At 47.0% G+C, this 18,216-nt stretch overlaps 1 protein-coding gene across 2 annotated transcripts in view; it reads right to left on the bottom strand.

Annotated features, from left to right (window-relative positions):
- The window catches only part of LOC129323834 (nesprin-2-like), a 256,004-nt gene that overhangs the window by 21,061 nt on the left and 216,727 nt on the right, over positions 1-18,216 (bottom strand). For both annotated transcript variants that reach the window (XM_054970582.1, XM_054970583.1), the window contains 6 exons: positions 8,095-8,257; positions 7,061-7,248; positions 5,991-6,141; positions 4,350-4,532; positions 3,127-3,264; positions 1,508-1,702 (listed from right to left, as the gene is read on the bottom strand). In XM_054970582.1, the coding sequence (XP_054826557.1) occupies positions 1,508-1,702; positions 3,127-3,264; positions 4,350-4,532; positions 5,991-6,141; positions 7,061-7,248; positions 8,095-8,257 (1,018 nt within the window). The remainder of the gene's footprint in view (positions 1-1,507; positions 1,703-3,126; positions 3,265-4,349; positions 4,533-5,990; positions 6,142-7,060; positions 7,249-8,094; positions 8,258-18,216) is intronic.

The raw sequence follows: 18,216 nt of genomic DNA, 5'->3' as shown, positions 1-18,216 counted from the left end.
CACCAACTGGGATTCTGTCACATTTTGTTTACTTTTAGTTCCAGTGGTCTTTCCCATCGTTGTTTTTGTTGTTCGGCTGGCAGACACTCCAGAACGCTTGAAAGGAAAGGGATCAGGAGCTTTAGTTCTGCAAGTCCGTTGCCATTGCATGTTGCTCCGCCCCCGCCCCCCCATTTTATTTAAAACATTTCTATGCCACCTTTCTATCCAGTTCAGGGTTCCCAGGCAGCAAACATTTCAAAGATTAAAACAGCATTTAAAGTACTAGTGTGTGTGTGTGTGTGTGTGTGTGTGTATATATATATATATATATATATATATATATAAACACATAGACACACCGAGAGGAGGGCTAATAAGAGTTAGAGAGGGAACACCAAACAAAACTAAAAAGTATTCATCTGGGGAGGGAGTTCCAAAATTTTGGTGCCATGACTGAGAAGGCCATTTCTTGGGTTGCTACCCAACGAGCTTCAAGAGGCAGGGGCACACAAAGCAGGGCTTTTAACAATGACTTCAGTGGTCAGACAGGTTCATATCATAACCTTAATGGAGGACATGAGATAGATAAATATGTCTTTCTCCCTTTGGACAAATTGTCTTTTAGATAAATATGTCTTTCTCCCTTTGGACAAATTGTCTTTGTGGACTATCAAAATACAGCGCCAGTGAGATTCTCATTGTGCTTCAGCCCATAACAATGAGCTCAGGGTGTAGTTTTAAATACAGACTTAGAGGCCATCCAGGCACATTAATCTGTACTGAGGAGAGTCTATAAAACGTCCCTCCCCCAGCTTAATGGCAGAAGTTGGATTTCAGCCTTACACACTCGACAGATAAACTTTCAGGTTTAGAGGGAGGCAAATCTACCACCTCCATCCTGCCTGCGTCCAGCTCCTGCTGAAGAATTTCACCCTCCCTCTCTCAGCATTTCGAATTGTATTTTAATTGCCAATTATTGATTGAAAAACAAGATAAAAGAAAAGCATAGATAGATAGATAGATAGATAGATAGATAGATAGATAGATAGATAGATAGATAGATAGATAGATAGATAGATAGATAGATAGATAGATAGATAGATAGATAGATAATTCTCTTCAATTTTAACTCTGGGGGAATATGTGCACGTGTCTCTCCTCCCCCATGGCTGGTACCCAGCCTGGCCAGTTTTAGATACTGGATGAAGGCATGAAACCATTTTTGTTTGCTTGGGCTTTTACTTGGTTTTGTTTGGTTAAATAAAGAGTGGGAGATTCCCCCCACCCCAATTTATTACTTTTTATGTTGAATATTTTCTGCTGTTGACCTACTGATGCTTTCATGGGAGGGTATGTCTGTATTTTTATGATTTTTAAACAGCTATTTTGATTATTATTCCTGTTCTTTGTGAACATTAACTGCAGAATATTGCTGAAGGCTAACGAGAGGGTGTTAACTTCAGGGACAGGGGCTGAAACCAATGAATGGGCCCCCGCTACAGATAAAATTCTGTTCTGTCTTTACCGGGTGCCAGGACGTCAACTTTTGGTGGAATCGGGAGACGCGGCCAAAGACTTCTTGGCAGTATTTGTGGAGCTCCTCCAGTTCTTCTTCGATCACGACAGCATCTGATGGCTCGCTCTTCTGAATCAGATGCTCACCAAACACGATAAGCTGATCAATTTTGTTGATGTTCAGTGTTATTTCCTGCTGGAAACCCTGTTTGGAAGAAAGGTGTGGTTGCTTCACAATGTATACAAAATCAGATTATCACCCACCTGGACTGCATTGTTCAGATTTTTTCATGCCACAAACAGAGATCTCAGGGGAACAAGATACACCATACCAGTGCTGGACTGGCAGGCAGGTGACAACTCAAGGCTCTGGCAAGCGAGACAAGCCACATCCTTCTGGAGAAGTCAACCCCTTCCCTTGAGCGGCCAATCAATCTGAAATTCTTTCCTATCCCAAATAAGGAGATCTTAGATCCCGAATCCATCCTCCAGACTTCCACACTGGGATCTTTCCTTGGCTGTATAGTATGTTAATAAGCCGTGTATGGACACAGCCTTTCCCATTATTTCAATCAGGGAACCTGAATGTTCATTGGAATGTATGAGGAAATGTGTGTATGGACTGATCTCCTCCATGGAAATTAACAGTATCTTAGTCTGCTAGAGAATTCCATAGCACCCCCCCATTCTAATCAGAACTCCATACTGGGGTGTCCAGTTCCAGCAGTGAAGAACTCTGCCTCACAAGCAGAGCAGAGTGGGAGAAACAAATATTGTTTTTGTAAGTGTCAGTGGTTATAAAATAGTAGAAAAGATCAAGAGTCCAGTCGCACCTACAAGACTAACAAAATTTGTAGTAGCGTATGAGTTTTCATGAGTCACAGCTCACTTCTTCAGATAACATCTCTTCTAGTATCTGAAGAAGTGAGCTGTGACTCCCGAAAGCTCATATTCTACCACAGATTTTGTTAGTCTTATAGGTGCTACTGGACTCTTGCTCTTTTCTACTGCTACAGACAGACTAATACGGCTACCCATCTTGATCTATCTCCATGGAAAGTGGTTCTGAAGCAAGGGTGGGGAAGGGGGTTGGACCCATGCAGGTGAAGCTGACTGTCTTCTTCCTGTGACAAGGGAGGTATGACCCTATACATCACAGGGGATGATGTCAGAAGGCTGCAAGGTGACAGAGACATGGTCCTTGGTTTTGAGCGAGAGAGCAGTCTAAAAGGAACTGGAGAGGAAATGGGAAGTATTGTCTGGAAAGAGAACCAGGGAGAAGAAGGAAAGCTCTCTTCCCTGACTGAGAGCTCTGAGACAAGAAATTTGCACTTTCTATTGAAACCTGCTGCGATCCCATCAATGGGAGAAGAGAGACTCCCTTGTTTGATCCCCATCACCCATATCATTGCCATCAAATTAACTCTTATAAATAGCCTTAATACATGAATGGAGCTGTTTTTTGGTTTGACTACTGGATAGCCCAAAATGTTTGCTCCAAATTACTAAAGTCTTTTTTTTAAAAAAGTAAGATGCTGTTTGGTGCTATCCAGTTATCATTAGCAGCACAGTATATAAAGGGATATTCTACAAAGCCACTGTTTCTTGTTAATAAAAACCAGTACCTACATTTAGTTGCCGCATTTTGTCATCAAAGTTGCCCTCTGAGAAGTGCTCTACATTGGTCAGTTGCAAGTCCATTTCTGTCAGCCACACCAGGATGCTGTCCTTTGTCCCGACAAACTCCTCCCACTGATTGGTAAAGTGCTAAAGGCAACCATGGGATACAGTTAACACAACTGTTGCAATCACTTGCCTATTTGCAAAATGGAGATTTGTTTTAAATGCACAATGTGCTATTCATTTGTTTCACAGCAGTTATCCTGGGAGCAAATGGAGGTGAAGGTAAAGGGCTGTCCACTGCAAACTACATTTACAATGACAGATGTAACAATTATGGCCAGTTTTTGTTACTCAGGTTTAATTAATTAATTAATTAATTAATTAATTAATTCAACTGAAGGAAAGGAGGAGGCCTATATTGAATCCTATGGAAATCAATGGCCGTTTCCACACAGCTTACCTTGTTCCGGAAAACAGCGAAATCTCACACGAAATCGTGCGAGAATACGCTATTGCTCGAAATCGCCCGAGAAGACCCAATAACAGCGTCTTCTCGTGAGAGTTCATGCGAGATTTCGCTGTTTTCCAGAACAAGGTAAGCCGTGTGGAAACAGCCTATACTTGTACATACAACTGTGTCTGCAGATAGATACGTAGATAGGTATGTGCCATATTTCTACTCCCTTTGATTGCAAAAATAGGTTTGAAAAAAATGACAATGTCTCTCATGAGCTCTCCAAAGTCAGAGAGGGAACTCAGTAAGATTTCCACCGGTCAGGATATATAGTCCCACAATAGTATTAATCACAGAATGTTTTTGGGGCCTAAAAACTGGCTTAATTCCATTCCGAGTTTCTATTTCTTTTAGTGCACAGGTACACTTAATCCTCTACCTATTTCCCATGCATAACTTGGATATTCCTTCCTAGAGAATTTAGGCTGAACGATTACTTATTTAAAGGCACCAAGCTCTGGGAAGTGTGACTCACACATGTTACATTTTCTCCAAGAGCTCTCTAGATACCCATTTTTACGCTGCCTTTTCCCTAACAACCTCTGGGTAGCCTAAATTTATCCTTTTATCCTTACAATAATCCTCTAAAGTAGGTTGGCCAAGAGTGTGTGACTGCCCTAAAATCACACTGGGAATTTTGTGGCGAAGCGGGGCTTTGAGATCAGGTCTCCCATGTCCGAGCCCAGCTTCCTTGGCCTCTCTGATCTGTGGTCACCTTCAGTCTCCTGAGAATTGCTGCCACACGTTTCTGAAGGTTGTCCCATCGCTGGTTCCCCTCGTGGACCATCTGCTTGAGCTTGCTGGCTGAATCGGTGCGATTCTCCCGAGCGAGCCGCCGATACTGTTTGTTGATCAACTCCAGCTGGGTCAGCCGCTCATGGATTTGACGCTGAAATGCCTGCAGTGTAAAGGCAACGGATATGTTTAGGCTTATCCTAAACAGTGTGCTGGCCAAGGAAAACGTAATACTAATCATATATAAATAATAGCTTCGTATACATATTAGGTTAGGTAGACCTTAGTTTGCAATGATTTCCCAAATCTTAGCATGCTATGAAGTAAAGGACAGTAAAGGTAATTTTAGGGAGAGGGAAGGGGAAGGGAGAATCTTCCAGTCCACGTTGTTCTGTTCTCACTATTTATTTAGAACATTTTTTATGCTGCCTCTCAGGGAATCTGCCCAAGGCGGCTTACAAATAAAAATCATGAAAATGAAATGTTAAAAGATGTTAATTAACAAGTCAAGCATTTTAAACCCCCCATCCTTGCATAAAACATAGACCCTATAAACAGACTGCAGACCTTTTCAAGACTAGAACAGTGTTTAAAGACAAACAACCCCTTAATTAAAAGCCTGGGTGAACCAAAACCTTTCGGCATGGTGCCTAAAAGGAAAGTGCTGTAGGTGCCAGGCAAGCCTCACGGGCGAAGAATACTTCATAAGCAGTGCCTCTACTGAAAATGACCCGCCACCCACCTCACCTCTGAAGGGGCACAGAGAGTAGGACTTGAGAAGCTGATCTTAACTGGCAGGCTGGATAATATGGGGAGAGGTGGCCCTTCAAGTACCCCGATTCCAAGCCGTTTAGGGCTGTAAAGACCAGCATTCTGCATTGTGTCTGGAAACAAACGGACAGCTAGTGCAGATCTTTCAATACTGGGGTGATAAGATCATATTAAGAGGTTCATATCAGCCAAGGGATGTGTGAATCAACTTCTGTAAATATTAATCTTCTGGACAACTTTAGAAAAATTGGAGATATATACCCCTCTAGTTTTTAAAACCAATTATCAGGAGTTTTAACAAATCTGCAAGAAATATTTTATTTTCAGCAATCAATATACTCAGTTTATATTGGCTTCAAAATGATATGTTTTAATTGAATCATTTTTATCCTTTGCAAACTTTTACTCCCTCATTATAAAGTGTCTTAAGCATCTTTAGGTGGAAAAGCAATCATATATATATTAAAAAATAAAATCACTTCCCTCAAATAAGTCAATATTCTCATGTATATATTGTAAACCCATGGGGGGGACGTTGCATCACAACATTTTCTTGGCAGACTTTTTACGAGGTGGTTTGCCATTGCCTTCCCCAGTCATCTACACTTTACCCCCAGGAAACTGGGTACTCATTTTACCGACCTCGGAGGGATAGAAGGCTGAGTCAACCTTGAGCCGGCTAGCTGAACCCAGCTTCCGCCAGGATCGAACTCAGGTCGTGAGCAGAGCTTGGACTGCAGTACTGCAGCTTACCACCAAAGGTGTGTGTGTGTTGGGGGGATGTTTCATGGGAAATGAGATGCCAAAAAGACATTTAACAAACACACACACAGGAATAAGAGTTGTTCACCTCAAACTTCTTCAGTTCCTCTTTGGCATTTGTGTAGGCAACTTCTGAAGAGTTTGGATAGGCTGCAGTTCTTTCTGCAGTCTTCAGCCAGTCTTCAAAACGAGAGTAGTCATCTAAAAACTTCTGCCACAATCTCCAGGTCTCCTCAATCCTGAGAATGAAACAAGCACCTATTTTAACACAAACATACCCCCTTTCGGCAAAGCAAACATACTATTTAGTAGCATGGTCAACCAAATGAACAAGTTTTAGTCCATCAATTGTATTCTTCCGTGAATCGCATAAGTTTTACAAAAAGCAGAGTTCTGCAGCCCACGTAAATTATATAACTTGAGCAAATTTGCAGTTGCCTATATTGTGCATGGTTTATTTGCAATTTTTAATTATTTTGCATAGTTTATTGTGGGTGTGTTAACTTAGCAGTTGGAAGGGACAAGCAAATATGTAAGACTCTGAAGCCATGCGAACGTAGCGCTTGACTTTGAAGCATTTTCAGAGGTTAACAAAATTTGGGTTGCAGCACTGGTTGGACCTTGGTTGGCATTCCTCTTGGTGGAATCACGCGGCAGTATTGAGCTGTTCCTGAAGGAGATTTATAGTTTACATCTTCTAAACATTGGAAATTTGATTATAACCCTTCCTTGCTTCTGAGATTTCAGCAGGAACTGCTTTTACATCTTTGCAGCTGTATGAGCAATCTGAGATTGCCCTGATCTGGACAGTCCAGGCAAGCCCGACCTCATCAGATCTCATAAGCTAAGCAAGGTCAGCCTTGGTTAGTACTTGGATGGGAGACCTCCAAAGAAAAGCAAGGTCACTATGCAGAGGCAGGCAACAGCAAACCACTCTTGCCCTGAAAACCCTAGAAGTCACCATAAGTTAGATATGACTTGATAGTACTTTCCACCACCAATAGTCTGAGATTCTCAGGAAACTGAACTCTGTATCACAGCACACACAGCTCTAGGCCAATTCATGCTTGCTCAGAATTGTTTCTCTGGACCTTTTAAAGCATACTGTAAAAATATAATCACGGTACTAATTAAGCATCACATCTAAGGGCCCCTCACTTCATTCGCCTCTCCATAGACATGGCACAGATGTTCCTCCACCGGCGGTCCAAGCTCCTAGTGGTCTGCTGGATAGAGTCGCACTCGGTCTCGTTAGCACAGGCATCGGAATCATGCAGCAACACCTCACAGATGTTAAACACCGATTCGACCCCAGCGCTGTGCTGCTCAATGTCCCGCTGGAGATTCTAGAACAGGGAACAAACGACAAGGCATGTGTGGCGGCTATAGGGGAAGGGGAGACATGAGGGAGGATGCTGAGCCAACTGCCCACTGGACTGAAGAACATCCAATCCCACACTGGCCTCTCCTTCTGTCTTTTTAAAAAGCTTAACCACCTACAATCAGAAAAAAAGGAAGACACAAGTTTAAACTGAAGAGATGATTGAGTGTAAGCTATGTGATCCCTAGGGTTTCTTATTTGCGATCTTTCTAGGCCGTTGCTGTAATTATTTATGAGGTAAACAGAACTCACTTTTCATAGATATTTGACTGGACAGACAAGGCACAGATGGAGAGGGTGGAAAGATGGTATAAAATGTTTTAAATAGCAACAACAACAACAACAACAACAACAACAACAACAACAACAAACAAACCTAAGCCCCAAATGATCCATGCATCTCCTGGTACTACAAATGGGGACAAAGCAGGACTTGAACTCACAGCCCTTAGGGAAAAGCTATTGGGAACCATCGTAACTAACCTGCTCCATGACAAACAGAGCCTGATCAATGTGTTTTTGTCTGTATGTTGTAATCCGCCCTGAGCCCGTCCACGGGGAGGGCGGACTATAAATTTAATAAATAATAATAATAATAATTCTGGTGGAACCAACTCATCCACCAGCATTTGGAATTGTTAGTTTTACAAGAGAGATGAGCCAAAGAGGAAAACTTCTCAAAAGCCACAGCCCTCAAACTGCATTCTCTGTTTGTGTTCAAAACACAAACAGCCAAAAGTAGAAGAAATGTGAAGAGCAAGCCTGCTTGTTCTCAACCTGTCTCTGTCAGATTATCTGTTTTGTCCCTCACCTGCTGCTCTGCAAGTCTCTTCTGTATCTCTTGATCATCACAGATGTCATATACAACAGGCTTGGAAAGCTCAGACTCTATGCGAGCCAGCCAGGAGCGAAGATTGCTCATGTTTTTGTCGAGCTGCTGTATGAAAGCAAAAGTCTCCTTCAGTTTCTTCACCCTGATGGGTTAAAAGACAGGAACAAGATGGCTATAAGATGAGGAATCATATTCAAACATACTTAAATATCAAGTCAGACCGCTGGTCTCCCAAGCTAGCCTGGTATAATCTACTCCTGCTGGCAATGGCTTTCCTATAGTTCACTTCCATATCTGAAGATGTGCCTTTAATGATCTTCATATAATGCATAAGAAGCCCCACCCCACACACACTTCTTTTTGGACTCCGTTGGATCTTTCCTGCTTATCCATGGATTTGTCACTTTTTGGTTGGATTACAGCAGCATGCTCTATACCCTAAAAGTTAACTCGAGAACTTTAGCTGATGCAAAACCAGATTGTCCACCTTTTAACATGGATGTCATGCCATAAACCATGTTGAGCCAATCAAAAAAACATGAAATTCAGCTCAATATTTTAAACACTAATTGAGACAACGGGTATTTTCTGCTGAATATATTGGTTAAAAATTACTTTTTAATTATTATTTTACAGTTGTCATTATTTTCTTTTCTAGCTTCTTTCTCTCTTGAGCAAACTGCGCAAATTTGTTGGGTTCCTTCTGTCTGTAACATTTAAGACCATTTGATAAATATAATTTGAGATACACATGTATTAAAACAAAATTAATTTTAAAAAACAGCTTTGTTGGACGCCTCTGTGTTTCCAGGGACAAAACAAGGGACAAAACAAGTCATTCAGAGGAGGGCAAGGAGCTGTTCCAGTTAGCAGCAGAGGGTAGGACCCGAAGCAATGGGCTTAAATTACATGCACAAAGGTACTGGCTGGACATTAGGAAAAACTTTTTCACGGTCCGAGTAGTTCAAAAGTGGAATCAGCTGCCTAGGGAGATAAGCTCCCCTTCAACTGGTAGTTTTCAAGAAGAGACTGGATGAATACTTTTCAGGGATGCTTTAGGCTGATCCTGCACTGGGCAGGGGGTTGGACTAGATGGTCTGTATGGCCCCTTCCAACTCTATGATTCTATGATTCTAAGGCGCCTTTAAAGTCCTGAGACCAACATACTTGGGGGACCACTTTTCCTTCTATACCCTCGCCACCAACTTAGGTCATCAGACAGACGTCTATTGTTTGTTCCAAGAACCCTACAAGTTCAGATGACTGGTGAGAACTCTTTCTGTCATTGAGGTGGTCCCCCAACACCCTGCTACAGGAAGTGGTTGCAATACCACTGCTTGCAAGAATTAAAATGGTTTTGTGGTTCCATGACAGGGGAGAAACAGCAGAATGAGTGAAGAAAGGAAAGGGAGAGGCAAGGATAACAGTGGGTGAATAAATGTAATTACCCATATTTAGGCTGCAGCCAAGCACTGTGGGCGAGAGTGCCTAGATTCATCTTGACTAGAAAGTAACATTCCATTTGCTACACAGGCAGGATTTGTACAGCAGAAGACTCAAGCGAAAGCTCAGGTTATGATAAACAGCTTATATGCTTTGCTAAAAATATGGAGTTCCAATACTGCCATGTAAACAATTTATTGCAGCTGAAAATGGTTATTAACACCAAGGGCAACTGCAGTCCATAAGCAAGACTCAGCATGGTGCTTGCAGTCCATCAGGGCTTCCTTTGTAATGCTAATTACCTTTGCAGACAGACCCAACCTAATTAACTAATTTGTTACATACGCCATTTGCCTTTTCATCAACCCCCACCCTCAATCTTCTGCTTGAGAGCTAAACTCAAGAAAAACCACCCATTGATGCTGAAAACCCCTTTCAGGGAGCCAAGCGCATTAAGCACAAGGTTTCTGATGGTCTCCAAAGCATTCCTCAAGGAGTCAAACCGATGAGGAACATTTTGAAGCCCACCCAGATTGCATCAAGGGCCCAAACAAGATGTGACAGAGGAGGTAAGCAACCAGGATTTCCCATAAGTTTTTTAAAGGATTGAAAGTATCTGCAGGGGGCCCTCAATCTGGATCAGGGCTGGGGCAATGGCCCAGCAACAACACCCCCCCCCCAAATTTCCTATGCAAATAATCTCCATGCTACTATTAGACTCATGAGGGGAAACATATATGCACCCACATCGTATCTGTCTGTCTGTCTGTCTATCCAGCTGACCAAGGAACAACTATCTGCTTGGCATACAGACAGCTATATCATGAAAAAGGCATGGGGAAAGGGCTACCCTTTCCTCCCAGAGCTGTAGAATTGATCTCACTCCCCCCCCCCCAAAAGGAAAATCCTGACCATGGATCTCTCAGATCATGCGAGATTGGCCAATAACAATCTGGTTTGAGGAAAACAGGGTTAACATACCTGTAACTTATGTTCATCGAGTTCTTCTGTGCTGACACACATGGGACTGCGCAGGCGCAGGCCAGCCGCCGGAGAATTTTCTAGAGCTTCCATGGCTCCGAAGGGGCCGTTTGTCGCGCGCCTCAGCGACCGTTTTCCCGCCCAAACGGTCACGTGATCCTCCAGCGACCAACGGCCCCTTCCCTCAGTTCTCCCTTGCCGCCGCTTGACCAACACACTTCAGCCGTAACACCTTAAAAACACCAATATCCGTTACAGCCATCACAGTATTGTGCATTGGAGTTCACAGCGGGGTAGGAGGGAGGGTTGTGTGTCAGCACAGAAGAACTCGATGAACATAAGTTACAGGTATGTTAACCCTGTTTTCATCTTCGTTCTTCTGTGCCTCCACACATGGGAGTGTACCAAGCTTCACACAATAAGGAAGGCGGGGGTGAAGTCCAACACAATTTTATTAAGCAAACAAGATCAACAATAAATAGATATGCATATATACATCTATGTAAAAATACTGTGTAAGGACACATAAATACTCAATATTTACATATATACACACCCCCAGGCACATATATACACACTTTCACTCAAGGGTACCAAACAGGTACGCCAAGAAAGTCATACCAAAACTCCCTCAGGAAAAAAGGGAGTGTAAGACAGCCTTGGCCACAGATACATCCTGCTCCGCATTGACATCAACGGCGTAATGCCTGACAAAAGTGTCTGCAGAGGACCATGTGGCTGCTTTACAAATGTTAACCAGGGGCACCCCCCTGAGGAGTGCCGAAGAGGATGCTTGGGACCGGGTGGAGTGGGCTCTGACATGAAGCGGGCAAGCCACCCCTGCCAGGGAATAGGCCTTGCTAATGGCCGTCACAATCCACCTAGACAGGGTCTGTGAGGAAGCCCTGTTACCCTTGTCCTTGGCCCCAAAACATACAAACAGGTGAGGACTGGAGCGGAATCCCTTCGTCCTATCCAGGTAATAGGCTAGGGCCCTCTTCAAGTCTAGGGTATGGAGGGCCTTTTCCCCCTTAGAGGAGGGTTGAGGAAAGAATGCAGGCAGTGAGATATCCTGCGAGAGGTGGAAGGCGGACACCACCTTGGGCAGGAACTCAAGGCAGGGACGCAGGACCACCTTGTTGGGATGAAACACAAGAAAGGGAGGGTCAGACCGCAGTGCAGACAGTTCACTGACCCTTCTGGCCGATGTGACGGCCACCAAGAATGCTACCTTGTAGGATAGCATATCCAAGGGGCAGGTAGCCATAGGTTCAAATGGAGGCAACATGAGACGTGAGAGCACCAAGGACAGCGACCACTGAGGCACTGGCGCTGACACAGGTGGGTAAAGATTGTACATGCCCTTAAGGAACTGGCGGGATTGTGGGTGAGAAAACACCGTAGCACCCTCAACTCGGGTGTGAGCAGCTGATATCGCTGCCAGGTGGACCTTGAGGGAGGAAGCCTTCAAGCCCAGGCCACGCAAGTGGCACAAATACTCGAACACAACCCCCAAGGGACTGTTGTCAGGCACCACTCCTCTGGCAAGTGCCCAGAGCTCAAACCTGCGCCACTTGGCCGCATAAGCGCGCCTAGTGGATGGCCGACGAGCATTCAGGAGGACCCTCTGTACCTCGTCAGTAAAGCCTATCGGGGAGGAACGATCCGCCAAGCCGTTAGGTGCAGCTTCCTTGGATCGTGGTGGACCAGGCTCCCGTTTAGGAGAAGGTCTTGCCGAGGGGGCAGACTCACATACGTCCGTTGGGACATCCGCAGGAGCTTCGGGAACCAAACCTGCCGTGGCCAGAAGGGGGCCACTAGAATGCAGTCCGTCCCGTCCTCCTCTATCTTGCACAGGACCCTGGGAATCAAGGGGAACGGAGGAAACATGTAATGCAAGCCCTGCGTCCACGTAAACTGGAAGGCATCCCCAATAGAGAGGGGGTCGCTCCCTGCCCTGGAACAGAACGTGTGGGCCTTGGTGGTCGCCGCAGTGGCGAACACATCTATCACTGGATGACCCCACATCTGGAAGATCGGCCCAACGCACTCTACGTTCAGTTCCCACTCGTGGTCCAGTAAAGGGACCCTGCTGAGGGCATCTGCCCGGGCATTGTCCGACCCAGCCACGTGTATAGCACGGAGCGACACGCCGTTCTTGATAGCCCACTGCCAAGTGAGTGTGGCTTCCCGGCACAGGGCCATGGACACTGTGCCCCCCTGCTGATTCACGTAGTACATGGCAGTCGTGTTGTCCGTCTGCACCAAGACCTGACGATTTCTCAGCAGTGCTGTAAGAGACACAAGTGCGAAACGAATGGCCCTTAGTTCAAGCACATTGATATGGAGGGTCTTTTCCCTGTCAGACCAGACATCTTGCACAGACACATCACCACAGTAAGCCCCCCATCCCATCAGAGAGGCATCAGTGGTAACCGTGATGTCATGGTGTTGATACCCAAAAGGGGTCCCTCTAAACAAGTTGTCTTCAGACAGCCACCAGTTCAAGGAGGAGAGGATGACCCTCGGGATAGAGAATTTGAGGGACGGAGGGTGTAGCAGAGCATCATACCTCCGCACAAACCAGTTCTGGAGAGGGCGCATACGCAGCCTAGCGAAAGGCACCACAGAGGTGGCCGCTGCCATATGCCCTAGTAAGCACTGGATAGTGCGCACAGACTGGAACCGGTTCCTTTTAAACATGGACACTAGACCCCTTAGGGACCGAGCCCTCTCCAAGGGGAGCAGGGCCTTACCCTCCACAGAGTCTAACAGTGCACCAATGTAGGACACTTTGCAGTTGGGCACCAGTTTGGATTTCTCCAAGTTCACCAGGAGCCCCAGGCGTTGGCAAGTGCTAAGTACCAAGCCAATGTCCTGCACCAGCCTAGACTCCGATTCAGCCACGATGAGCCAGTCATCGAGGTACGGAAAGATGGTACAGCCTTCTTCCCGTAGGAAGGAAACCACAGGGGCCACACATTTAGTGAACACTCGTGGGGCAGTGGACAGGCCAAAGGGGAGCACCTTATACCGGAAAACCCGTTGCCGGTAAACAAAGCTCAGGTACTTCCTGTGCTCCTTCCGTATGCCCACGTGAAAGTATGCGTCTTTTAAGTCAAGAACCGCAAACCAATCCCCCTGTTTCAGCAAGGCGATCACAGCCGCCAACGTTACCATTTTGAATTTGGTCACCTTGAGGAAGGCATTAAGGTCCCTCAGATCTAAGATGGGACGTAAGCCCCCATCCTTCTTAGGGACCAGGAAGAACCTAGAGAAGAATCCCTTTACAGAGTCCTCATAGGGCAATTCTTCCACAGCACCCTTGGCCAAGAGCGACACGATCTCCGCATCCAGCTCGGCCATAGTGTTATTGACAGCTGTCAGGGGTGAACTGCATCTAGGCAGCTCAACGAACTCCAGCCCGTATCCCAGTTCAACAATAGTTAAGACCCATGAGTCAGATGTTATTGACTCCCACTCAGAGAGGAGTGGACTAAGTCTGTCCGAAAAGTTCGGGGATACGGCTGGCGTGACCCGTCAGTACTGCCTCCCGGTGCCCTGCTGATCCTTCTGCTGGGCCGGTTGTTGTGCCGGACGAGGCTTGAAGGGCCGACGCCTCCTCTGCTGTTGTGCGGGAGGGTAGGGCCGCTGTTGGTAGGCAGGATACTGCTGGTAGCCCGGCCGCTGTTGCTGGTATCTGCCCTGGTAATGGTAAGGGCCAGATCGGGGAGCGTACCGTGACCTGGAGGAGGGCTTGTCCGCTGGAGCCAGACCCAAAGACCGCGCCGTCTGCCGGTCCTCCTTCTTTTTCTTCAGGGTCTCGTCGGTCGCTTTGGAAAAGAGCGAGTCCCCCTCAAATGGCATGCTCTCCACTCTGGAACGCACCTCTTGGGACAGGGCCGTAGACCGCAACCAGGAGTGGCGCCTGAGGACCACCGCCGAAGCCATCCCCCTAGCAGCAGTGTCAGCAGCGTGGCTCCCTGCGTTCATTTGCTGTTTCGACAGCCGGACAGCCTCTGTTTGCAGCAGGGACACCACCGCCCTCTGCTCAGGAGGGAGGTCCCGGGTATAGGATGCCAACTTCTCCCAGAGGTACAGCTGGTACCCTGCCATGATGGTCTGGTAGTTGGCAATCCTCAGACCCAGCGAAGAGACGATGTACTGGCGCCTGCCCATGGCATCAAGCTTCTTGCCCTCTTTATCGGCAGGCACCGAGGAGTGACCCGATCGTCGGGGGTTGAATTCCTCTGTGACCAGGGAGGAAGGTGGAGGGTGTTTCACCAACGCCGGCCAGGTACCCTGCTTAATCTTGTAAAGCTGCTCGATGCGCTTGGATGTTGGAGGTTGATCGCAGGGCACCTGCCATACCTTCTCCACAATCTCCTCAATACCCTCGAGCATGGGGAAGCCAACATACGCCGGATTATCCCCATAGATACGCTTGAGGAGCTTGTCCTTGGTCTGGGGGACTGCCGAGGAGATGTCCATCTCGAGAGCCTTCGCCATCCGTGCCATCTGGTCGGCGTAGATGCGGAGGTCCTCGAATGGCGAGTCCGCAGATGGCACTAGCTCCTCAGCTGGCGATGGTTCGGACCATGACTCCGACTGGTAGCCGCCAAAGCTCTCCACATCCTCCTCATCGGAACCGAGCTGGGATTCCGGAACCTGGTGCGGAGGGGGAGCCCACGTCGACCTCGATGTCGAAGGCCTCGGTTCCGACACGGAGAAACCCGCAGGTGCCCCTTCCCACTGGCAATGGTATGGCGAGGGGAGGTAGGAGGCCTGTCGATGTCGGGACGCAGTGGACCGGGCCGATCGGACACTGTCCCCAGACCGACGTCGCTCACGACCGGCAGCTGGTGAAGATGGACGGGCAGGGGAAGGACGGCTCCGACGAGGAGACGGGCTCGGTTCCAGCCTCGGCGACCGAAGAGCAGGCGATGGTCGGATCCGACGGCGCGGGCTCGGCTCCGGCCCCGACGAGAATTCCGCGGGCACCGTCTCGAAGGCCATCGGATCCGGCACTGGCACGGCGAGTTCCTCTGGTTCGGGGGAATCCAGATGAGGGGAAGGCGTGTGAGGAAGCACGATGACCTCCTCCTGGGGAGCGGGATGCGGCGACCGATGATGTTTGGTCTTCTTCTTCTTCTTCGCCGGTTCCGAAGAAGACCTCGGAACCGACGCGCTCCTCGCCTTCGAAGGGGACCTCGGCCTCGACCTCTTAGGTTTTACCGGAATCGACCCGGTCGTCGGTTCCGATCGGGGACTCGGTAGACGGATCCTCGGTTCCGATGTCGGTCTCGGATCCGACCTGGTGGAAGATGCGCTACGGGGCGGCCGCACCGGTCCCTGCGCTGGAGAGGCCGCTCTCGACGCCGAGGCACTCGGGGGACGCGGTTTCGACCCCGACCTCGTGGAGGCCACTGAGCCAGCTCTGGAATGCCGTTCGGCAGAGGGGCTAGGGCCGGCCTTGGAGGAGGGCAACGGGGCGCCTCCGGACATGACCTTCTGCCACAGGGAGGAGTTAAGACGGGCCTTGCGCTCCTGTCGGGCCTTGCTGGTGAAGCCCTGGCAAATCTTACAGGCCGTTACATTATGGGTCTCCCCCAAACAGAACAGGCACAGTTCATGGCCATCGGTCTTGGCCATTTTAGTGTGGCATTGGAGGCAATGCTTGAAGAGAGCCTTTGAGGCCATCTTCAGGGGCACGCGAAAGGAAGGTCAAAAACAGTCCGAGTCAAATTACCGAGTCCACAACAAAGTCCAAACGAGATCCGAAGAATAGTCGAGGTCACGAAGTCCGAAGTCAAAAGCCAAGCAATCAGTCAGAATAAAGCACGAAGCACAAAAGCACAGAGCAACGAAGCTCACGTTCTCTCCAAGCGGCGGCAAGAAGAGAACTGAGGGAAGGGGCCGTTGGTCGCTGGAGGATCACGTGACCGTTTGGGCGGGAAAACGGTCGCTGAGGCGCGCGACAAACGGCCCCTTCGGAGCCATGGAAGCTCTAGAAAATTCTCCGGCGGCTGGCCTGCGCCTGCGCAGTCCCATGTGTGGAGGCACAGAAGAACGAAGATGAACTGACAATTATTCCAAACCTTGAAGCACGACCATGTGAACCAATATGTCAATACAGATATATGGTATGCAAATTCCACAGGCTCAGGTGTATTAGACTGATGCAGGAGAAATGGCAAAAGTTTTGTGGTTCACCAGAAAACAAAAAAAATGGGCGGGGGGGGGGGAGACCTGGAAAAATGCTAACATACTATTATAAGAGCAGGAGAAAAACCAGTCTGAAACAAATACACCATAAAAACTGTAATAAAAATTCCATTAACGCACATGCAAAAAATAAGATGCACCCCTAAAATTACCAAAACATGTCTAAAACATTTGATAATACCTCCACAAATCTCGCCTAAATTCATATGCTTCAGCAGAAGCCTGTATGCAATAACTTTGTGGCATGATCTAATGAGTCATCTACAGTTACTTCATTTTAATTTGATATATTTTATTTTTTGTGGCTCCGTGTTTCATCGTGTGAAATGTTTTTCATGCCTACATGATCACTTGAAATGGTTCAAAGATATTAGATGTATATATAAGTGGTAGTTTGATTTGACCAGTTTGGACCAACCTAGTCAGGGCCTGGGAGCTAAGCAGGGTTGGCTACGGTTTAGTACATGGATGGGAGACCTTCAAGGAGGGCTGGGGTTGCTACACGGAAGAAGATCCAGAGGAGTTAGCTGTGTTAGTCTGTAGATGCAAAATAGCAAAGAGTCCAGTAGCACCGTTAAGACTCACCAACTTTATTGGAGCATAAGCATCTGACAAAGAGAGCTGTGGTTCTCAAAAGCTTATTCTACAATAAAGTTGGTTAGTCTTAAAGGTGCTACTGGACTCTTTGCTACATGGAAGATGGCAAACCATCGCTGCTCTTCTCCTGCCTGGAACACCCCATGAATGGGGTCACCATGGCTCAGCTGCAACTCAATGGCACATTTTTCTTCTTCTTCTTTACTTTGTAGTGCAAAAATGTTAAAATTAGGGTGGCCAGTGATGACACTTGGTATCAAAATGCACCTGACCTCCTGATTTACATCTATGAATAAAGATGAAATTCATCAATATACTGCACTATGGAATGTTTTTGCTTAAACATTTTGTTTTTGCTTAGATTTTTTTTCAAACTGGTACACTCGTTTCCACACCACTTAGCTTTTTTTTTCTCCTTTAAATATTTCTGCATATATACCACTAAAGAATTTTTGCTGCAACAAGGAAGTTTGTAAACCATGCATACTTGCACGAATATTATCCCTGATGCACATTTCAGTTTTCTTTGGTGCAACATTTTGGACATGAAGCATACATACTATAGAGCGACAGATGCACAAGTGTGCTTCTCCCCCAAAGGTGAACACACACTTTGTACGCAGAAAGTCCCAGGCCCTGGCATTTTTAGTTAATGGAACTCTGTTAATAAATTGTGGGTTAAAGCCATTTTTTCCTTCCTAGTACCCTGGAGAGCGGCTGCCAGTCAGCTTAGACAAAGCTAAACTAGATGGACCAATCAAAAGGCAGGATTGTATTGCTTTGTCCTTATAGGTATGTCTTTAAAGTGATCCCTGCCCCAGTGGGAGCAGAAATGGTATTTGGGGAGCAATACCA

Source organism: Eublepharis macularius, chromosome 2 (assembly GCF_028583425.1).
Source record: "Eublepharis macularius isolate TG4126 chromosome 2, MPM_Emac_v1.0, whole genome shotgun sequence".
Classification (NCBI taxonomy): domain Eukaryota; kingdom Metazoa; phylum Chordata; class Lepidosauria; order Squamata; family Eublepharidae; genus Eublepharis; species Eublepharis macularius.
The sequence above is the reverse complement of the archived record's forward strand: the minus strand, read 5'-3'. Positions and strand labels throughout refer to the sequence as shown.